The sequence below is a fragment of the Phragmites australis genome, chromosome 14 (genome assembly GCF_958298935.1).
Source record: "Phragmites australis chromosome 14, lpPhrAust1.1, whole genome shotgun sequence".
Classification (NCBI taxonomy): Eukaryota; Viridiplantae; Streptophyta; class Magnoliopsida; order Poales; family Poaceae; genus Phragmites; species Phragmites australis.
In genome coordinates, this window is record NC_084934.1 from 26,757,759 (window position 1) to 26,777,548 (window position 19,790).

The window sequence follows — 19,790 nt, forward strand, 5'->3', positions numbered from 1 at the left end:
CGATCTTGCTTCAGTGACCGATCTGGCCAGTTTTGAATTTGTTAGAGCTTCGAGACTGGTACGTTGTTGCATGCATGCGCACCGAACGGCCAGGGCGTACCCAGCATGGATGCAGGATATGCGGCTATATGATATACAGGGTTGGTCCGGACGAGGTGGAGTGGTGCGACCGAGTCCTAAAATTCGAAGATCTCATATGTATATGTATACTGTGTATATCGGTTTAAAAATAAACTGAAAAAATTTGATTTAAACTATTTATATTTAATAATAGAACTTTATTTTTAATCTCGTCTTGGACTATTAAAATGTCAGGACCGAACCTGGTGATATACATAGTTGACATGTGTGTAAATGCACAACAAATTGGGCTAAAATTATTTAACATGTTAGGAGTGATTTCATTGTACCGGTGATTTGTAGTTTTCTTAATTATTTGAGTTAGTATCTAGTATAAATAATTTCAATTATATTATGGATTCCGCATTTACGAACCTAGACTTTCCATCAAACATTTTGTGTTATCTCCTATTCCCCGCATAAAAATCCTAGATCCACCACTTCTGAACAGCACAGATCCTAAATCCCTCACTGTCGGACGGTGTGTTGACTTAGTTGGTTGAACGGTGTAGAGAGCATGGGCTAGCTACATTACATTTTATGTAGGAGCTGATTGGATAGATGATAGATCACATTGTGACGTGAAACACGATTCTTTTTCTACTTTTTCCCCAAAAAAAGTTATACGTACGGTTTTTCCCGATTGACCTTAACGTTTCTCGATTGGGTGACACAAGTAGCCAGCGTACAGGGAAATTTAGCTCTGACGATGGACACTTGGACAGTCTCGTTTACATGCTCATGTCCTATAAATTGGGCGCCCCAATCGGACCCCTGGTCTCGCGGGCGGCCTCCCTGGCCATCCCGTAGCTATACTTCCATCTGCTCCGCACGAAGGGGGTCCAGGCTGCGGTTGCCGCGTTTGCTGCTTCATCGACCACGCTGTGTGCCGATCAAAGTTTGGCCGCAGACATACGTACGTGCGGCGTTCGGGTCGGCTCTTGCATGCTAGAAGTAGCCAGGACCCAGGAGTAAGCGTGTGACTGTATGTAGTGTTAAGTGTCTGAACTACCACGTAGTTTATTTCTTAAGTATTCCACTAACGACTCTCGAAGTGTGTTGTTTGAGTTAGGCGCAGTCAATATATTTAATTTTTTACCCTTAATATTTTTTAATATTTTAATTGAGATGTGGTATAGCTAGATTTGTCATAAAATATAGTTTTAAAATATTTCAACTTTGTTAGATTTGTATATATTTTGTACTTAGTAACAATTATTAATAATTTATTAGTCATAATATTCCTAAAATCTTCAGATTTTTTTGCACCGCATCTGACACATGAAACTTAATTTAAGGTCCTCTTCCCTTAAAATTTATAATACGTCAACCAATTTCTTGAACACAATCAAGAACATACATGTGATTCTGTTTGACGTTTTTACGGATCATTTAGGTACTTGTAGATTGATGCATCTAAAAATAATACAATATGGGTTCCTTATACATAAGACACACATTTATGCCAAACTCATTGCTCAAATTATCAAAAATAGAGCAAATAATCCTTGGACGTAGGATCAAATCCACTCAAATGGATAATGTGGTTCCTTAACGTGCATTCAATTATTGTTTGATTTTGGGTACTACTACATTAAGTACCATATGTGCACATTCTAAATGGTCTAGCTAAATCTTTTCATCAAAAAATTCATATCATTTGCATGACCAACCATAGAATTGAAATTTATTAACATCTTGTTGGCGACATGCGGCTGTACACACCGCATCATTACACCAAATTCATCCAACTGCAATCATATTGCTCCCTCCATTGCAGTTACAATGTGAAAATTTGGCCTCAATCAAGGATTTCCCATCTGCGAATCGGTTACGTTCTGCACGTATCGATATCACCACCACAACATACATCAAAGGGCTTTGAGGATCTATATGAAATATAATTATCCATCAATCATATAATATCTCGAGTCCCTCACACGGGACATATTCGTTGTCTGTATGCTTATAACATTTTGAGGATAATTCCGGCATTAGGGAGAGATTAATATCACAAACAATGCTAAAAATCATAAGAGAATGTCACACACATTCATATTTAGTCCTCATATCCACATGCCCGAAAATCTGAATTCAAGTTCAGAGGATTATAAATTTGCAACATATTACAAATAATCTGCCAGATGCATTTACTGACAATAAAGGTGTCACCAAATCCTACATTTCTACTAAGAATGTGCTGAAAAGAGTGGAGACACCAAATAAAATTACTCAACTCTCAAATTATAATAAGAGGGAGAGAAGTACGATCACGAAAGATAAAGCTTCTTGCAAGCTACTACGGAAGCAGAGGAATCTCTCCTCCACAACAGTAGACGCAAATCAACATCAAGTTGATAGACAACTTATGAATATTCATTATCGAAACGCCTATGGATGTTCAGCATCCAAATTCCTAACATAAATGTGTACACAAATTCAGACGCTGGATCATGAAAACACCTTAATTCCATTGTTTTGGGAAATACACGGAGTTAAACAGGATAAAAAAAATATTTCCACAAAGTATATTGATTCTATAGAATCAATCAATACCAAAGAGTACAAATTGTCGATATATACTTCTCCTCAAAATGGTCATACACCTTCAATTGGATTCAGACTAAAAGTCTTAGGCAAAGTGCTTCAGCACTCAACATGGTCAAACCAAATGTGATAATTAAGGAGAATCTCTTTTGCTCAACACAATATCTTTCCTATGGAAGTAAAATGGATTTTATTCCATAAGGTGGTGAAATAGTAATGCTTATAGCACAAGGGTTCACACAGAGATCCATCATCAATTACGATACTACATATCTCATGATATGTGTGAAAAATATATTCTTATATTCAATATCATTGGTAGATCAAATGAATTGGATAGATTTGGACATATAAGTCCCTAATGGACTTTATATTCTGAATATAAATACAAATCGCACTATATATTATGTACAGTTTCATGTTACTCCATGCCTTTAAGTAGTTAAATTGATTATGGTACAACTGATTAAATGAGTTTCTTCCATAGAAGGTTACCCCAACTACAAAGATTGCATATGTGTGTTCATAATGAAATCCCAAATGGATTTTGTATCATCTCCAAATCACATACAACAAAGTATGTAATCATCTTAAGACAGAATTTGAGATGAATGATTTAGGTAAAACCAAATTTCGCTTAAGTCTACAACTTGAGCATATTCATTCAGTAATATTTATCCATCACTCCACCAATATCTAAATGGTATTGAAAAATCATATCTATCAAACATTTATGGTCATTCAATCCCTAAATATGAATCAAGATCTATTTATACCTTGGGTTGATGATGAAAAGATATTAAACCTAAAGTTATATATCTTAGTGCCATCAAAACACTCATATATCTTGCAAATCGCAGCAAGCCTGATGTTGCATTTGCAGATAACTTGCTAGCTTAAATAGCACAGCTCTAATAACGTCATTAGACGGGAGTCAAAGAGGATATCCATAGATATCTTTATATCACCAAAGATCTATGTTTTTCTCTCAGAAAAGTCAAGATATGATTATAGTGGGATATTTAGACATTGGCTATATAACTGATCCCCATAATACCAGATTACAAACTAATATTATGGTGATATAGCCTTCTTATAGGAGTCATCAAAATATATTCCAGTGACTACTTTCACCTATCATTCTGAAACATCATATATATGTGTATAACTTCGCAGAATGATAAACCACATACAACTATCAAGTGGTATTGATTCTATTGGATCACCCACCATTATCTACAAAGATAATGCTGCTTGTGTTGCTCAGATGCAAACATAGTACATAAAGAGCAATATCACTAAGCATATTGCTCCTAAATTGTTATATCCACATAATAGGGAGATAAAAAATTTGCAAACTAAATCATGTGATAATCTTGCTGATTTATTCACTAAATCCTTACCAACTTTCACATTCCAATATTCACAGAATTGGTATGTGATGACTCCGAAATTTGCAAGGTTCAGGGGGAATTTATCCCTAAATAATAATATGTTCATAATTATATTACACTTTTTTCCTTTATGAGTTTTTCCTATACGATTTCTCATATAAGGTTTTGATGACAACATCTTTTTCATAAGGGGTGATGTAAAAAGCGTCCAAGCCTTAAAGGAAGTGTTGCAAGAGTATAGCGACGATTCAGGCCAACGCATTAATCATCAGAAATCAGCGCTTTTCTTTCCTAATCAGTGCCTTGAACAAATCAAGCAGAGAGTAAAAGAGGGGCTGAATGTTCACAAAAAAATGCACCAATTGTCATATCTTGGTATGCCATCATGGGTGGGAAGGTCGATATCAAGCACATTTAACTTCCTACCATATCAAATATGGAAAGTGGTGAGAGGGTAGAGTGATTGCTCACTTTCAAAAGCTGGCAAAGAGGTGATGCTAAAATCTGTGGCTCAAGCTATTCCAACATATGTGATGAGTTGCTTTTGTATCCCAGCTGGAATATGTGACAAGATGAGATCAACGATCTCTAACTATTGGTGCGGCATTGAGAATGGCAAGAGGAAAATGCATTGGCGTTCTTGGGAGTGGCTAACTACACCAAAAGCAATGTGTGGATTGGATTTAAATATATGGAGCTTTTCAACCAAGCGATGTTAGGCAGGCAATGTTGGAGAATGCTTACTGTACCTAACTCTCTCTGTGCTAAGGTGCTCAAAGGGAGGTACTATCGAGCAGCTTGGGTTTACAACGGAGTTCTATCAAGCAGCTTGGCCTATCATCGGAAGGGACGTCGCCATTGCCTTATGTGCTTTCGGTCTTGGGGATCGGAGAGGGCCCAATAGCCTGAATGGTGCTCTCATCACTTTGCTCCCAAAGAAGGATGTGCCACCTGCACTATCTGAGTATCGCCCAATAAGTCTCATCCACATCATTGGGAAGCTGATCACAAAGGTGTTAGCACGACGGTTGGCTTCGTGACTTGGTTCTCTCATCTCTAGTAGCCAAAGTGCGTTCGTTGATGGCCAGTCTATACACGATAACTTCAAGGTTGTACACTCCACTGCCAAGTTACTAAAGAAGACAAGGCGGCCAAAGATTTTTTTAAAATTTGACATTTCAAAATTGTTCAACTCCGTGAACTGGCCTTTCTTCCTGGAGATCCGAGTGGCTTGGGGTTTTGGTCCTTAGTGGTGTGGCTGGATTGAGGCAGTACTCGGTTCCACCACTACCCGAATCTTGCTGAATTCTATCCCAGGGCCACCTCTCATCCATGCTAGGGGGCTTTGGCAACGGGATTCTCTTTCCCCTTTCTTATATGTGCTGGTAATGGATATTCCGACGCGACTCCTCACTTTGGCGGGTGCGAAGGGTGTTACAGACTATACTGACCATGGCTCCATTCTTCACCGTTGTTCCCTCTACGCTGATGATGTTGTGCTCTTCATGTCGCTGACTCCTCAGGACATCCAGGGTCACCTACATATAATCCAGTTCTTCGGTCTGGCTTCTAGACTTGGCACCAATTTGGACAAATGCGCAGCTGTCCCCATCTGTTGCTCTGAGGAGCATATCGCCATTATCAATGATAATCTTCCTTGCAGAACTTTTTCCTTTCCTATACAATATTTGGGAGTTCCTCTCTCGGTCACCAAGCTCCGCAGAAGTCAGTTGCAACCTTTGGTTGACAAAGTGGCTGCCAAGCTTCCTTCTTGGCTAGGGAAGTTGATCACCAAGGCTGGGCATGCGACCTTAGTGAGATCGGTTCTCTCCTCCACCCCACTGCACACACTGATCTCGATCACGGTGCCTCCCTGGGTCATCAAGAATATAGACAAGATTAGGAAGGCTTTTCTGTGGTGTGGTGATAGGGCGTTGACAGAGGTCCAGCACCATCTCTTGGCCTCGCGTGTGCCGACCGCTTGAGTATGGCGGTTTGAGTATCCCTGATCTTCGTTTGGCCGGAATTGCCCTACGCATGCGTTGGCTTTGGTGGCAACATTGTGATCCATCCAAGCCTTGGGCCAGTGTCCCCTTGCATCACGAGCCGAAGGTTGCCTCTCTTTTCATAGCTTCCACCAGTTTGAAGTTGGCAATGGCAGCCAGACCTGTGAGGATTTCCCTGCATGGTCATATACTAGAAATGGTATATATTCAGTCAGATCTGCGTATAATTTCGCAAGAATGGAAAGATTTCATAATGACTTAAGTGCAAATGGCAAAGGTGAATGTTCAGACCCGACAGAAGTTAAGAAGATGCGACAACAACTCTGGACAATCAAGGCTCATGCAAAGATGAAAATTGTTCTTTGGAGAATGGCTCATGATTGCTTACCATCGGGTATGCGGCTTAAGAAGAGGAATATTCCAGCCTCTGATACTTGTTGTTTTTGTAATCGGGAGGAAACTATTGAACACGCATTATTAATGTACCAATTCAGTACTGAGGTTTGCAGGAAGTGAAGAAAGAATACGGATTTAAACGAAATCTTAAGTCATTTACTTCCATCAAGCAATGGCTCTTTGATTTTCTGGTAGTAGCCTCAGATGAGGGTAAGACAATCTTCACTGTAACTATTTGGCACATTTGGGAAGCACGGAATGCTGTCCGAAATGGAGAAGGCTCGATACATCCCAATTGCATAGCTGAGAAGGTAAAAGCTTATGTGCAAATGGTGTTTCTGCATTCTTTTAAACCATCTACATCTCATAGGTGTGAACTTGATTCCTCTATTGCCAAATGAGTTCCACCTCCGGATGGATGGATAATGATAAATATTGATGCAGCTATTTTCAGTAATCCAGTGCGAGTTGGTATTGGTATGGTGATAAGGGGTCATTATGGATATTTTATAGCAGCTCGCTGTCAAAGAATCCATAGAGTGGCTGATGCAGAATTGGCTGAGGCTCTAGCAGTTTGGCATGCCGTTTGCTTCGCACAACAGCAAAATATTCAGCAAGCGATTGTGGCATCTGACTGCTTAAGTCTGGTGCAGAAGATACAATCTCCGCTCAGGGATAGATCCCATGTGGGAGTTATTATTAGTGACATAAAAAATCTGGTTTCTGGGACTTCTATCTCTTTTGTTCACATACGTAGATGGTGTAATCAGGCAGCACATGTAATTGCTAGAGTAGCCGATCAATGTAACCATCTAGTTTGGTTTGATGAACCTCCGAAGCCGATCCGGGCTATCCTTTGTAATGATCGGTTAAATTAATACAATGCTGTCTTTTATAAAAAAAAACACTTATTGATACCATCTTGACATGAACGTATCACCTGAACCTGCATTGGAGTTGAAGGAAAATGAAAATTATAGCAGTATGCTATCTTCAAACAACACTCATTGCTACTATTTACTCAATACTTACAATTTCTGGCAGGTCCATTTCTGGTATAGCAGCTGCAGCTGCAGGAGAGCTAATTTTCACATTTGACTGGTTGATTCTCTCAGGACTTGTAGATGAACTGTCAATGACAGGTACATCAACAACTGCACTTCATGGACAGATGCGCATCGAAAGAACTTGCAGGCAAAGTTGCTCAATCTTTGCCAGTCCCTTGAGGTCTCCAGCAGTCAATAATTCAGCTTTTTGCTGGCGTAGTAGAAATCTGAATTCTGCAGCTTCTGTGCACTGGCCGGTTGGTGAGCTACTGGCTTCCTCATCCTTGTCGTCCAATAGGCTTTCAATCTGTATCCCCAGCAGGAATGAGACTCCACCGCCTCCCCGAGAGTCATCAAGCTCGGCGGGAACACCATCGCGGGGCTCAACCTTGAGGAGGCAAGTGGCCTGGTGGACCATCTCCAGAATCCCGTGGGAAATTTCTAATTAAAAATGGGATTTTGAAAACATGGTTGGAAAAATAGTAAAATTGTTTTTGGCCCGGATTTTGAATTAAGCTTCCTGTTTTCGTCCTGTTTCCGTGTAAGTCCCAAAAATCTGAAAATAGACAGGAGAAATGTAGAAAACGGGACATGGCAGGACGGGATTTCTTCCGCCCGTCATGTGAATATGTCAGACGTCATGTGATGCTGCTAATAACGTAATAGATATCATTCAAATTCATTTTTTGCATTATCGGTAGTTGTAAGCTCGTTACAGCTCTCTACAACGTTCTGACAATTATTGAAAGTCTCATATCATTTTCATTACTATTGAAATAGTACAATATCATGCATTAGGTTACACGTCCTTGAGCCACGGTCAAGCCACACTCTGCAAATCGAAGCCCTGCCGAACGAATCAAGTTCGTCAAAACTCTATGTACTTTTGCCTTATTAATATATAATCAGTAGAGGATGATCCCTATTGTTCATAAAAAATCAAGTTCGTCGTCACTTGGACCAGCACATAGAACAAAGGTTGCGATCGACCAAAAAAATAAGGTTTAACATGTGTCGTACGTGCTGTACCATTGGCTAATTTCATGGAGGTCTGCCAGAGCTCAGGAATCATGGAAGAGACGCAAGTGAATGGGCAGGAGGGGAAGAAAGAAGACACTCAAGAATCATGGAGGAGACACCGGGATAGAGCTTGAATCGATGCCGAGCGAATCGCTGCCCAAATTGATGTCTTTGCCATCGGGATCAAGCGAATTGATGCGGAGATTGAGCTCCTCACCACGAGATCATCAACCTAGAATATACAGCTAGAGATATATTTTTGCGCCTCTTTAAACCAACTTTAGCACTGGCTATGCTCTTCATATTATGAGCACTAATCTAAAGTCTATGTTGGTTTGATTGAATTGAAGAAGTTTATATAAAAAAAACAAAATTACGTTTGGCCGTGTCAGTTGTGCGGGTCACTTTACTAGTTCTTACAATGATTTTAAAGGTTAAGGAAATCAAATTCATTTCTTTATTTGATACATGTACACATTGCTTTGTGTCTGCCACGCTTTGAAATCGAATAAAATACAAGTGTGCCAAACTTATTCCGTAATGTGGCACGGAAGCATCCATCCCGTGCAGGTACAGTTATTAAAGCACATAGCAAAAGGAGAGAATCATAAAGATTCGCTCCACAAATGTCGGCATCACGAGATGATTATGTGAAGGTGAGCCCTGTTCCACTAAACTTCTCACGCACGATCTCGTCCAGCCGCGTCGCCATCGCCGGAGTCATGTGGTTCGCCCAGTCTCCGGCGACCCCCTTCCTGAATAAGGCGTCGCGCGGCATGCCCAAGTATGCCCCCATGGTGCCAGCCTTGTTCACCTCCAACCCCTTCATCTTGTCGAAGCTGCACAGCTCCACGATGCTTGCGACGGCGCCGGCGCCCTCTTCGGCGGCCGAGAACGGCTGTCCCATAAACTTGGCCAGCCTCCGCACGTTCGCGCCCGTGTCTCGCAGCATGTCCTCGTACTTCAGGAAGAGCACTCTGTCCTGGTGCGTAACACTCGCGCGCCAGTAAGAGAGGACGTGGTCCCAGACCGGACCGACCAACACCGTGCCGTCGCAGACGGACTCGAACGTGTCGGTGAACGAGAGGTCCGGCTGGGCACGCCGAAAGAAGTGCCACAGCGAGACGACCATGTCCTTGGGGTCCCTGCAGATGTATACGAGCTTGCAGCCACCGGCAGTGACCGGCTCGGGGAGCAGGGTGTACGGCAGGTGAGTGTTCATGAGGCGCGGCGACGGGAGCATGTCAAGCTTGGTCTCCTCCCCGGCAGTAAAGATCTCGTCGATTAATGGGATGCAGTCGTGCGGGTTGAGCCGGCGGAGAGGGTGCTCTTCGCTGGCGGGCGGGTACGTGCCGCGCGCCGCGGCGGCGAAGGCCAGCGCCTTGAGCCACGTGGTGCCGCATTTGGGATAGCTGGCGAGGACCACGTCGTCGGGGCGCGGTGCAAAGCGGCGCTGAAAGACGACGATGCCAGGCACCCGGTGCGCCAGTAGCCAGAAGCCTTGGTAAAGGCGCAGCTGAAGGATGGACTGCTGCCTGCGCGGCAGCGCCGAGACGAGGTCGCCGAACTCCTCCTTGGGAGTGTGCTTCGGGACTGAGCCGTCGTCGACGTCTTTGAACGGGACAGGGCCAGACTGACCCGGCGTGGCGGAGGTGGCCATGGAATAACGAAGCACAGAGCGCGCGAGCAGAGAAGTGATCAGGGGTGTGAAGCGGTCGGTCACCGACTGTCAGTGTGATTTCCCGGCGCACGCGCGTATATATATACAGAGTTACAGACAGGCTTTGGAGGGTGTATTAAATTTGGACTAGGGTGCTGACCGTGTGGACGTGTGGTTGATAATTTTTCCTTGTTGAACAATGAGCTGCTGGCATGTGACATCTGACTTGCTGAGTGCTACATGGCTCTGGTCGTCCACGAGATCATATTCCTTGTCGTCCAATAGGCTTTCAATCTGTATCCCCAGCAGGAATGAGATTCCACCGCCTCCCCGAAAGTCCTCAAGCTCGGCGGGAACACCATCGCGGGGCTCACCCTTGAGGAGGCAAGTGGCCTGGTGGACCATTCCTGATTAAAAATGAGATTTTAAAAATATGGTTGGAAAAATAGCAAAACTGTTTTTGCCTGTTTTCGAATTAAGCTCCCTGTTTTCGTCCTGTTTTCGCGTAAGCCCCAAAAATCCGAAACTAGGGAGGAGAAACGTAGAAAACGGGATAAGGCGGGACGGGATTTCTCCCACCCGTTTTCATCTCTAGCTGTGAATATGTCAGACGTCATGTGGCTAATAGTGTAATAGATATCATTCAAGTTCATTGTTTGCGTTATTAGTAGTTGTAAGCTCGTTACAGCTTTTTAGTGTTGGAACGTTCTAACAATGATCTGAATTCTCATATCATTTTCATTCATATTGAAATAGTACAACGTCATGCATTAGGTTACACGTCCTTAGCCACGGTCAAGCCACACTACGCAAATCGAAGCTCTACCGAACAAATCAAGTTTGTCAAACCTAAATGTACTTTTGCCTTATTTTATTAATATATAATCAGTAGAGGATGATCCCTATTGTTCATAAAAAATCAAGTTCGTCGTTGTCATTTGGACCAGCACATAGAATGGAGGTTGTGATCGACAAAAAAAAATGGTTTAACATGAGTCGTATGTAATGTACCATTGGCTAATTTCATGGAGGTCTGTCGAAGCTCGGGAATTATGGAAGAGACACACGTGAATGGGCAGGAGGGGAAGAAAGAAGACACTCAAGAATCATGGAGGAGACACCGGGATAGAGCTTGAATCGATGTATTCCCGGAGGCATCGAGCAAATCGCTGCCCAAATTGATGTCTTTGCCGTCGGGATCAAGCGAATCGATGCGGAGATTGAGCTCCTCACCACGAGATCATCAACCTAGAATATACAGCTAGAGATATATTTTTGCGCCTCTTTAAACCAACTTTAGCATTGGCTATGCTCTTCATATTATGAGCACTAATCTATCAAGTCTATGTTGGTTTGATTGAATTGAAGGAGTTTACATAAAAAAAACAAAATTATGTTTCCCTGTATCAATTGTGCGGGTCACTTTACTAGTTCTTACCATGATTTTAAAGGTTAAGAAAATCAAATTCATTTCTTTATTTGATACATACAGACACATTTGCTTTGTGTCTGTCACGCTTTGAAATCGAATAAAATACAAGTGTGCAAACTTATCCCGTAACGTGGCACGGAAGCATACCATCCCGTGCAGGTACAATTATTAAAGCACATACTAAAAGGAGAGAATCATAAAGATTCGCTCCACAAACGTCGGTATCACGAGATGATTATGTGAAGGTGAGCCCTGTTCCACGAAACTTCTCACGCACGATCTCATCCAGCCGCGTCGCCATGGCCGGAGTCATGTGGTTCGCCCAGTCTCCGGCGACCCCCTTCCTGAAGAAGGCGTCGCGCGGCATGGCGCAGTATGCCCCCGCGGTGCCAGCCTTGTTCACCTCCAGCCCCTTCATCTTGTCGAAGCTGCACAGCTCCACGATGCTCGCGACGGCGCCGGCGCCCTCTTCGGCGGCCGAGAACGGCTGTCCCATAAACTTGGCCAGCCTCCGCACGTTCGCGCCCGTGTCTCGCAGCATGTCCTCGTACTTCAGGAAGAGCACTCTGTCCTGGTGCGTAACACTCGCGCGCCAGTAAGAGAGGACGTGGTCCCAGACTGGGCCGACCATCACCGTGCCGTCGCAGACGGACTCGAACGTGTCGGCGAACGAGAGGTCCGGCTGGGCACGCCGAAGGAAGTGCCACAGCGAGACGACCATGTCCTTGGGGTCCCTGCAGATGTATACGACCTTGCAGCCACCGGCAGTGACCGGCTCGGGGAGCAGGGTGTACGGCAGGTGAGTGTTCATGAGGCGCGGCGACGGGAGCATGTCAAGCTTGGTCTCCTCCCCGGCGGCAAAGATCTCGTCGATGAACGGGATGCAGTCGTGCGGGTTGAGCCGGCGGAGCGGGTGCTCTGCGCTGGCGGGCGGGTACGCGCCGCGCGCCGCGGCGGCGAAGGCCAGCGCCTTGAGCCACGTGGTGCCGCATTTGGGGTAGCTGGCGAGGACCACGTCGTCGGGGCGCGGTGCAAAGCGGCGCTGGAAGACGACGGTGCCGGGTACCCAGTGCGCCGGCAGCCAGAAGCCTTGGTAAAGGCGCAGCTGAAGGATGGACTGCTGCCTGCGCGGCAGTGCGGAGACGAGGTCGCCGAACTCCTCCTTCGGAGTGTGCTTCGAGACTGAGCCGTCATCGATGTCCTTGAACGGGACAGGGCCGGACTGACCCGGCGTGGCGGCGGCGGCAGCGGCCATGGAATAACGAAGCAGAGAGCGCGCGCGAGCAGAGAAGTGATCAGCGGTGTCAAGTGGTCGGTCACTGACTGTCAATGTGATTTCCGGCGCACGCGTGTATATATACATAATACACACACAGGCTTTGGAGGGTGTATCAAATTTGGACTTGGGTGCTGACCTGTGGCCATGTGGTTGGTAATTTTTCCTGGTTGAACAATGGAGCTGATGGCATGTGACATCTGACTTGCTGCGTGCTACCTTGGCGTGCCCGCCAAGGATCAGAGCTCCACGCCTCCCACGCTTTGAAAATGAACTGCCCAAGATATGACTTGATTCAGACCCGGTGTACGGTAAATGTGTACTCCTCGGTTTACCTGTCCCTATTTTTGCCGTAGCAAATTTAACTGTGTATTTTTTTTTTAAGGACACGACTAAATACTGGCTATGCATGCTATAAGAGGATAGCATGCACACTCTTAATTAAGAAAATATTTAATTAATTGTTTTTCTAATTAAGGAAAATTAGCATGACACACGCAGAGCACGCCCGTGATAATACCTGGGAAAAAACGAATTTGTCTATCCACAGTCAAAAATCATATGTATTGAAAAAAGTATTTTATATATTATGAAATATCATTTCAAATGCTGTGAAAAAGCATTTCATCTAACCATCTTTTCTATTTTTAGTAATCCTAACAAAGACTAACATGGCATAGCAGCAAAGAAGAGAGGCGCACCCAAGCAGTTCAGAAAATCCAGAAAGCAAATTGTTTCAATTTGAAAAACTCAAATCCGTGTAAACTCATAAAAAACATATTAGTTCCAAATTACAAGCAATTCATGTGAACCAGAAAAGCATATTACGTGAATTTGAAAAGCAAAATTAGCATAACTGGGTACAGATTTGAGAAAAATATTTTGACAAATAAGCAAGTTTTTGTATAGTCATGATAAAGTTTTCAAAAATCATAAGCAAATTATAATGCACACAGAAGCACTTTTTTTTATATGAAGTTGATGTTGGAAAAAAATATCATCAAAATATACTCAACTGGGGTCTAGTTTTGAAGCTCTTATCGTACAAAACACAATGGTGTGATCGAATTTTAATTTAGATGCTCGGTTTGAAAACTATAGTTTTTTAAAGTTTTGAAATGAATTTGCATGTGAATGACGTCAGCAATTTTGTCATATTTCTCTTCTCCATGCATGCAGCCAATGACATCCGATACTAAACGAACGGCTCATCTGAGAGTGCATGCTGCATGACGAGAGCATGCACGCTTGGAATTTAGTCTTTGGGTTTTTTTAAAGATCTATAGGTATTTAAAATTTTATATTATTAGATTTATTGTGAATTTTTTTTTGCTTGTATGGTATATTTTTAAGTACCTATAAATCCTTTTCAGAAAAAATAAATTGATAAATTTATTATAGTAAAAGGTAGTAACAAATAAACGAAAACGGATGTAATAGTATCCTACTATCAAGTTGTTGTGTGCTAATTCGCCGGGTACATGTTATTTTCTGGATGAACTTGCTTCCGCAGACGATTTAGCAACCTCATTCGCAAGCGATTTCATTTGTATCGCAAATCAAAGCAGAACAACGTACCACTAAAATAGGCTTTCAAAAAATGAAGTCACTAAAATAGTAACATCACTTGATCATTTTTTTTATTAGTTGAGTGTCCGTTCGTTGCAATAGAAATTAAAATTAAACAAGATGACCTTAAATTTATATAGGATTATCTTAGGTACGTAGTCTTATGACAAATAACAAAATCGCTTTCAGATAGAGCTTGCAACTTGAATTTCAAATACACCTGTGAATTAACTTTGAATACAAATAAATAAGTTCATAGGAATAGATTTATTTCTACAACTATCTCTTTCAAATCGTCTTGCCCACGATACGGCTAAGATATTCTCGTACACCTGCAGGTATTACATATCGACACGAATTCCTATCATACGTCAATAGGCTAATCAAAAAGTGTCTCTTTAGTACTTGGTTATCCTGCACATGCATCATATATATATAAATGTAAATATATCTCATATGTAATGTATAGTATTTTAATTTGAAAAGTACATACGACGGTGCGACAAAGTAATATGCTCACCGTGTAGATTGGCGTGTGTAGCTTTTTACCATTCCATGCGCACATGAATTGCAAAACGAAATAACCAGATAATAAATACCTACGTAGAATGAAATGTAAACTCTGTGTTAGATAAATATATTTATTGGTTATTGTTTTCAGTGACGTTCAAAACAAGTTACCCGTATATATCCGTTGGAGTATCAACTGGGAGTGTATGCTGCCATCTATAAACATCGTCGTTCCACCTAGGGCGTGCTACTCTCATAGCAAGCATATAGTACTTGGCAATATGAATAATTTTATGTGCGTACTGCTTGTATAGCATATCTTTACACCAATCTGGAATAAGATTGGAGTCAAGTACAGTCATAGTTCTGTCCTCCTGGTCGAACACAAAAAGCAAGAACATGCCATGTTGTACAAATGGCATAAGAATCTGCAAAAATGTAGGTATTAGGATGGCAAAGACAACAGCACCAATGGACAAAGGGAAGCAGCCTTACAAATTTGCAACGTGAAACATCATAGTTCATAAAGGGCTAGCTTTCTAACGATTTGGCCAACTCTCGAACATCGAGCTCTTTTCTATACTTTGGGTCTCGTCCAAAATCAGTCAACGTCTGGGAGAAAACAAAGATTTTTAAAATATGGGCAAAGAGTGCTTACGAGAATATAAAAACTCACGCAGAATTGTAGGTCCATATAGTGCTTTGAAACCATTTTCTTGGAACTTTTCAATATCTTGTATTCTGTGTATGCGAGAATCCGAACACCCATATTGAAACAAACATTGGACATGGGTTGATCCATCTTTAATGATGCTTGGAGTTGCTTGACACTTAAGGAAATCAGGTAAGGCTTCAAACTTTGTACCCATTGTGTCCTGTAAAAAGATCAATTGCGACTAAGAATATGAGCATCAAAATAAAGTATATTATATTATTAATAAAAGGAGCATAAGAAGCTTACTCCAATGTCTCAGCATCATCAATTTACATGATATAGTTGCATACGACGTCTGTCAATTCTTCTTTGCCCATCGGCATGTCCACCATGGAAAGGGCACATAATGAATACTGGTCTCTAGATTCATCGGCAAACTCATTTGCATTCATGACTTTAGACTGAATGGATTGGTGTGACCTTTTGTATAGATTAGGAGGACTTTCTAGCATCACAACATCATCTGGACTTCCACTTTCTTCATCGTTCTCTTCGACTAACGGATGTCCTTTCCTCTTATTTAGTTCTGATGATAACAAAATAGCAGCTAATTTTGTCCTAAATTGTATCATATCATCCTGCACAATAGTAATATCATTAAATTTTTTTCAGAATATATGATTAAACAGGTAGCAAACTATCATGACCCTGTATAATATACCTGAGTTACATTGTCAGACAGCACATCCCCTGTCCAGTATTCCATGTAGTTTAACATGAAAAGACCGCATGAACAGCTACAGTATCAAAATAGAATGTCATGCACATATTCATTTCAACAGTGGAAGGAAAATTTGGGTAAACAAATTTTTTGAGATGTACCCGTCTGTCTTCATCATCTTTTCGAATTGTATCTGTCTAACCGGCCATGAAGCAACCTGAAGGTTCCACCACTTGTGGTTTTTAAGCTCCTTCAGCTGTGATACAAGGTCTATTTGCCTCTGCAATCCCTTCAGCTATTTATATATATATATATATATATATATATATATATTAGCAGAGATCTGTATAGGAGCTCATGAGCTCTCATGTGCAGACAGCTAGAGTATCCGTATTGGAGTTCTCGTGTTTCTCTGTGTGACCCCTAGACAAAAATATGCTCGCACTTACGTTTATGTTCGAGACCGATTTGTATGTTTATGTTCGAGACCGCTTGGAATTTAGATGCGTCCATATAAATATTAACAGAGAAATATTACTTTAGTAACAAATACTCACAGTAGTACTGAGGTCTTCACGGTCATATACAAGACCTATCGAATCGAGCACCTGTATCTCACACTTTCTGGCGTCAATCACAGCAAGATACCAGTGGATTCCCTCGATGTTTATTGGAATAAATACCTAAATAATTTTTACACATGTAGTATTAGGCACATATATATGTTAACAAGAAAAATCGTAAATTAGAAGTTAATTTTTACCATGTCATAGTCCAAGTATCTTTCCACCCTTCGTTCGATGGTGCTATTTTCAATGGTGTCATATGCAGCATATAGATCCTCCATTTTAATGTCATTATCACCATCCCGCTTCAGAAGGGTGGAGACATAAGTAGTCTCCAGGTAGACCGTACCACCGAACCTACACTGCAGATGCTCTTGAGTCCTTAATAAGCAAATGTGCGCATTTATGACCTGTACTTGCAAGTTAACAACAACGATTAGATAACAGAAGTAAATATTTGTACATATATTTGCTTTTAATAGATGTACTTATTACCTCGTCATTCAAGAATGCACTCGGCTGAAAAAGGCATTCCAAATGCCTCCTGTCTACGAGAGCATCATCGATGAGCACAAGTACTTCTTTTCCAGGTAAAGAATGCGTGTTTTTAATGGGTAGAATAATGTCAAGATCATTTTGGGTGCAAATATAATCTGCAAAAAATCAAATGCATAAGGGACTAATGTAGCAAATAAAAAAGGACACAAAATATAGTGGAAATAAGTACCCTGCGGGATAATTCCAGTCGATAGAGCCTTCTTGGGTTTGTTATGCAGCGACATAACTCTAGTTACAGTCCCGTTTCCTGTACAAGCCCTTGACGATGAAATGCATGAAAAGACATAAGATGAGAGTTATATAGGAGAATGTCTGCATGTGACTCTCAAGTCTCAACACCTCTACAAGAAGTAAGCTAACAGAAAGTTCAGAGATAACTTCAATTTGAAAATTAGCGAGCGAAAATAGTTAACATCAAACAATAATACTATCTAAGAACAATGCACCAAACAATAGCTAACATCTATGAAAAATATACTAAAAGATAGTACACGCCGCCATGAACGCAAAAATCGCTTAAATCGGAGCTAGAACGAGAAAGTTACGCTAAAAGCAAGTTCAGGGTTAAATTTGAAAAAGAAAAATGACATAGTTTGATTAAAACAGCAAGGACAGGGTTTTTTTTCAAAAACATAGGGATCTATTTGTAAATAAACAAAAGTATAAGGGTTCAACTGTAAGAAGATAGGGACTTTTTTGTAAATACATGAAAGATCAGGGGCTAAAGTGCAAAAATACCAATTTTCCCGATTTAAAATAAATCTGAATTGACTAGGTAAAAACTCTGCTGACATGGTGTGACACGTCGACATTGTGGCTGATGTGGCGATGGTGTGGACGATGACGTGACGCTGGGTGGCGGCTGACTGGATTATGAATCCACGTGTCATATCGTGATTGGGTGGCGAAGGGGTAGTTAGATCTAATCTCGGCCACGGGTTTTAGATCCAACGGCCGGGAGAGAGAGGGCGGCCAGAGAAGGAGATGACCGGCGGCAGAGTGCTCGGGCACGACGGCGCATGGTCGAAGGCTCGGCGGATCGCCGCTCCGTCTTGCCGGCGACGACGGGAAGCGGCAGAAAAGCATCACGGAGGGGCGGCAGACCACCTAGGGCGTCGGCGACTTCGGGAAGGCGGCGGAACGTGCTGGCGATGGAAGTGGCGGCGGTGGCTTTCAGTTCCTCATCGGCAGCAGTGCTCCGGTGGCCGAGATGCGAAGAAGAGCGCACCAACGTGCTCGGAGCGTGATGGAGAAGCTCAAGGACGGCACGGCGATGGAAAAAGGTGGCTGCTTCGGCACGGCGTCGAAGCTCGGCCGAGCAACAATTGCGGCGGCTCGGTCTGGGGCGAAACAGATCGAGGGGAGGGGGCCCGGACCTATATAGGCGGGGATATCTCGTGGGGAGTTGGGATTAGGTCGGTTTTGTTAGGATTTGGGCTCGGGGAGGACGGCAATGTTCGTGGCCGGCTCGGACTCGAGGCGGCGCGGCATGCTCGGGTTGGAGATGGAGGAAGAGGACGGGCCCCACACGGCAATGACGCGCGACGCGAAGGCGGAGGGAGCTCGGGCGCCTTTGGAGTGGGCTGGCAGAGGCGGCAGCAGGCACTCGCGCGGGAGCTGGGCCTGGCCTTCGGCCGGCCCAGTCGGGGAGGTGGGATGAGAAGGGAGGAGGGAGCGAGCTCGGCCCAAGAGGAGAAAAGAAACGGGCCGTAAGGAAAAGGAAGAAAAAAAGGAAAAGCAAAGGGGATTTGACCCAAGGAAGGAAAAAGAGAATTCTCTTTTATGGAAGCATTTTCAAACTTTTCCAAAAATTCAAACGAACGTGCCTCGATATTTTCAAAATTTTATTTTACACACAATAAAACACTAATTTATTTTTCCAAAAATTAGCAAGTATTTTAGTACCTCTGTAATAAGTGAATGTTGTCTTTATATTCTCATATTAATTGAAAAAGAAACTGTAACTACGAGGATGTTGCAGGAATGATATCATCCATGCACTGTATTGATTTATATGCTTTACTCGGGCCCACTAAGCAGAAGCCCTCTTCCACTTGCTAATGATTATTTTGTTGGGGATTTAGATAGACAGAGCCCCCTCCCCCCCCCCCCCCCCCCCTCTGATTGGTTTACTCGTGTAAGTAGTTAACTTTCCCGGTAATGCTGAGAACCACCACCGAATGGTGCATGGACCGCTACCCGCCTGCTTGCTTGCCCATCCCCTTGTACCTGGCACCTAGTGTTGTACAATGTTTTGCTGTTTGCCTCGAATGCACTTTGTTGGTTTTGTGTACTGGTACTCCGGATACATATG

At 42.7% G+C, this 19,790-nt stretch overlaps 2 protein-coding genes across 2 annotated transcripts; both read right to left on the reverse strand.

The window, feature by feature from the left end:
• Positions 1-8,963: 8,963 nt before the first annotated feature.
• Positions 8,964-10,584, reverse strand: LOC133890081 (cytosolic sulfotransferase 5-like). Its single transcript, XM_062330528.1, has one exon. It carries the CDS (start codon positions 10,187-10,189, stop codon positions 9,176-9,178), a length of 1,014 nt encoding a protein of 337 aa, XP_062186512.1. The 5' UTR covers positions 10,190-10,584; the 3' UTR covers positions 8,964-9,175.
• A 1,057-nt stretch (positions 10,585-11,641) lies between these two features.
• On the reverse strand, positions 11,642-12,970 carry LOC133891780 (cytosolic sulfotransferase 5-like). The gene has a single exon (XM_062332528.1). It carries the CDS (start codon positions 12,874-12,876, stop codon positions 11,857-11,859), a length of 1,020 nt encoding a protein of 339 aa, XP_062188512.1. The 5' UTR covers positions 12,877-12,970; the 3' UTR covers positions 11,642-11,856.
• Between the last annotated feature and the right edge of the window lie 6,820 nt (positions 12,971-19,790).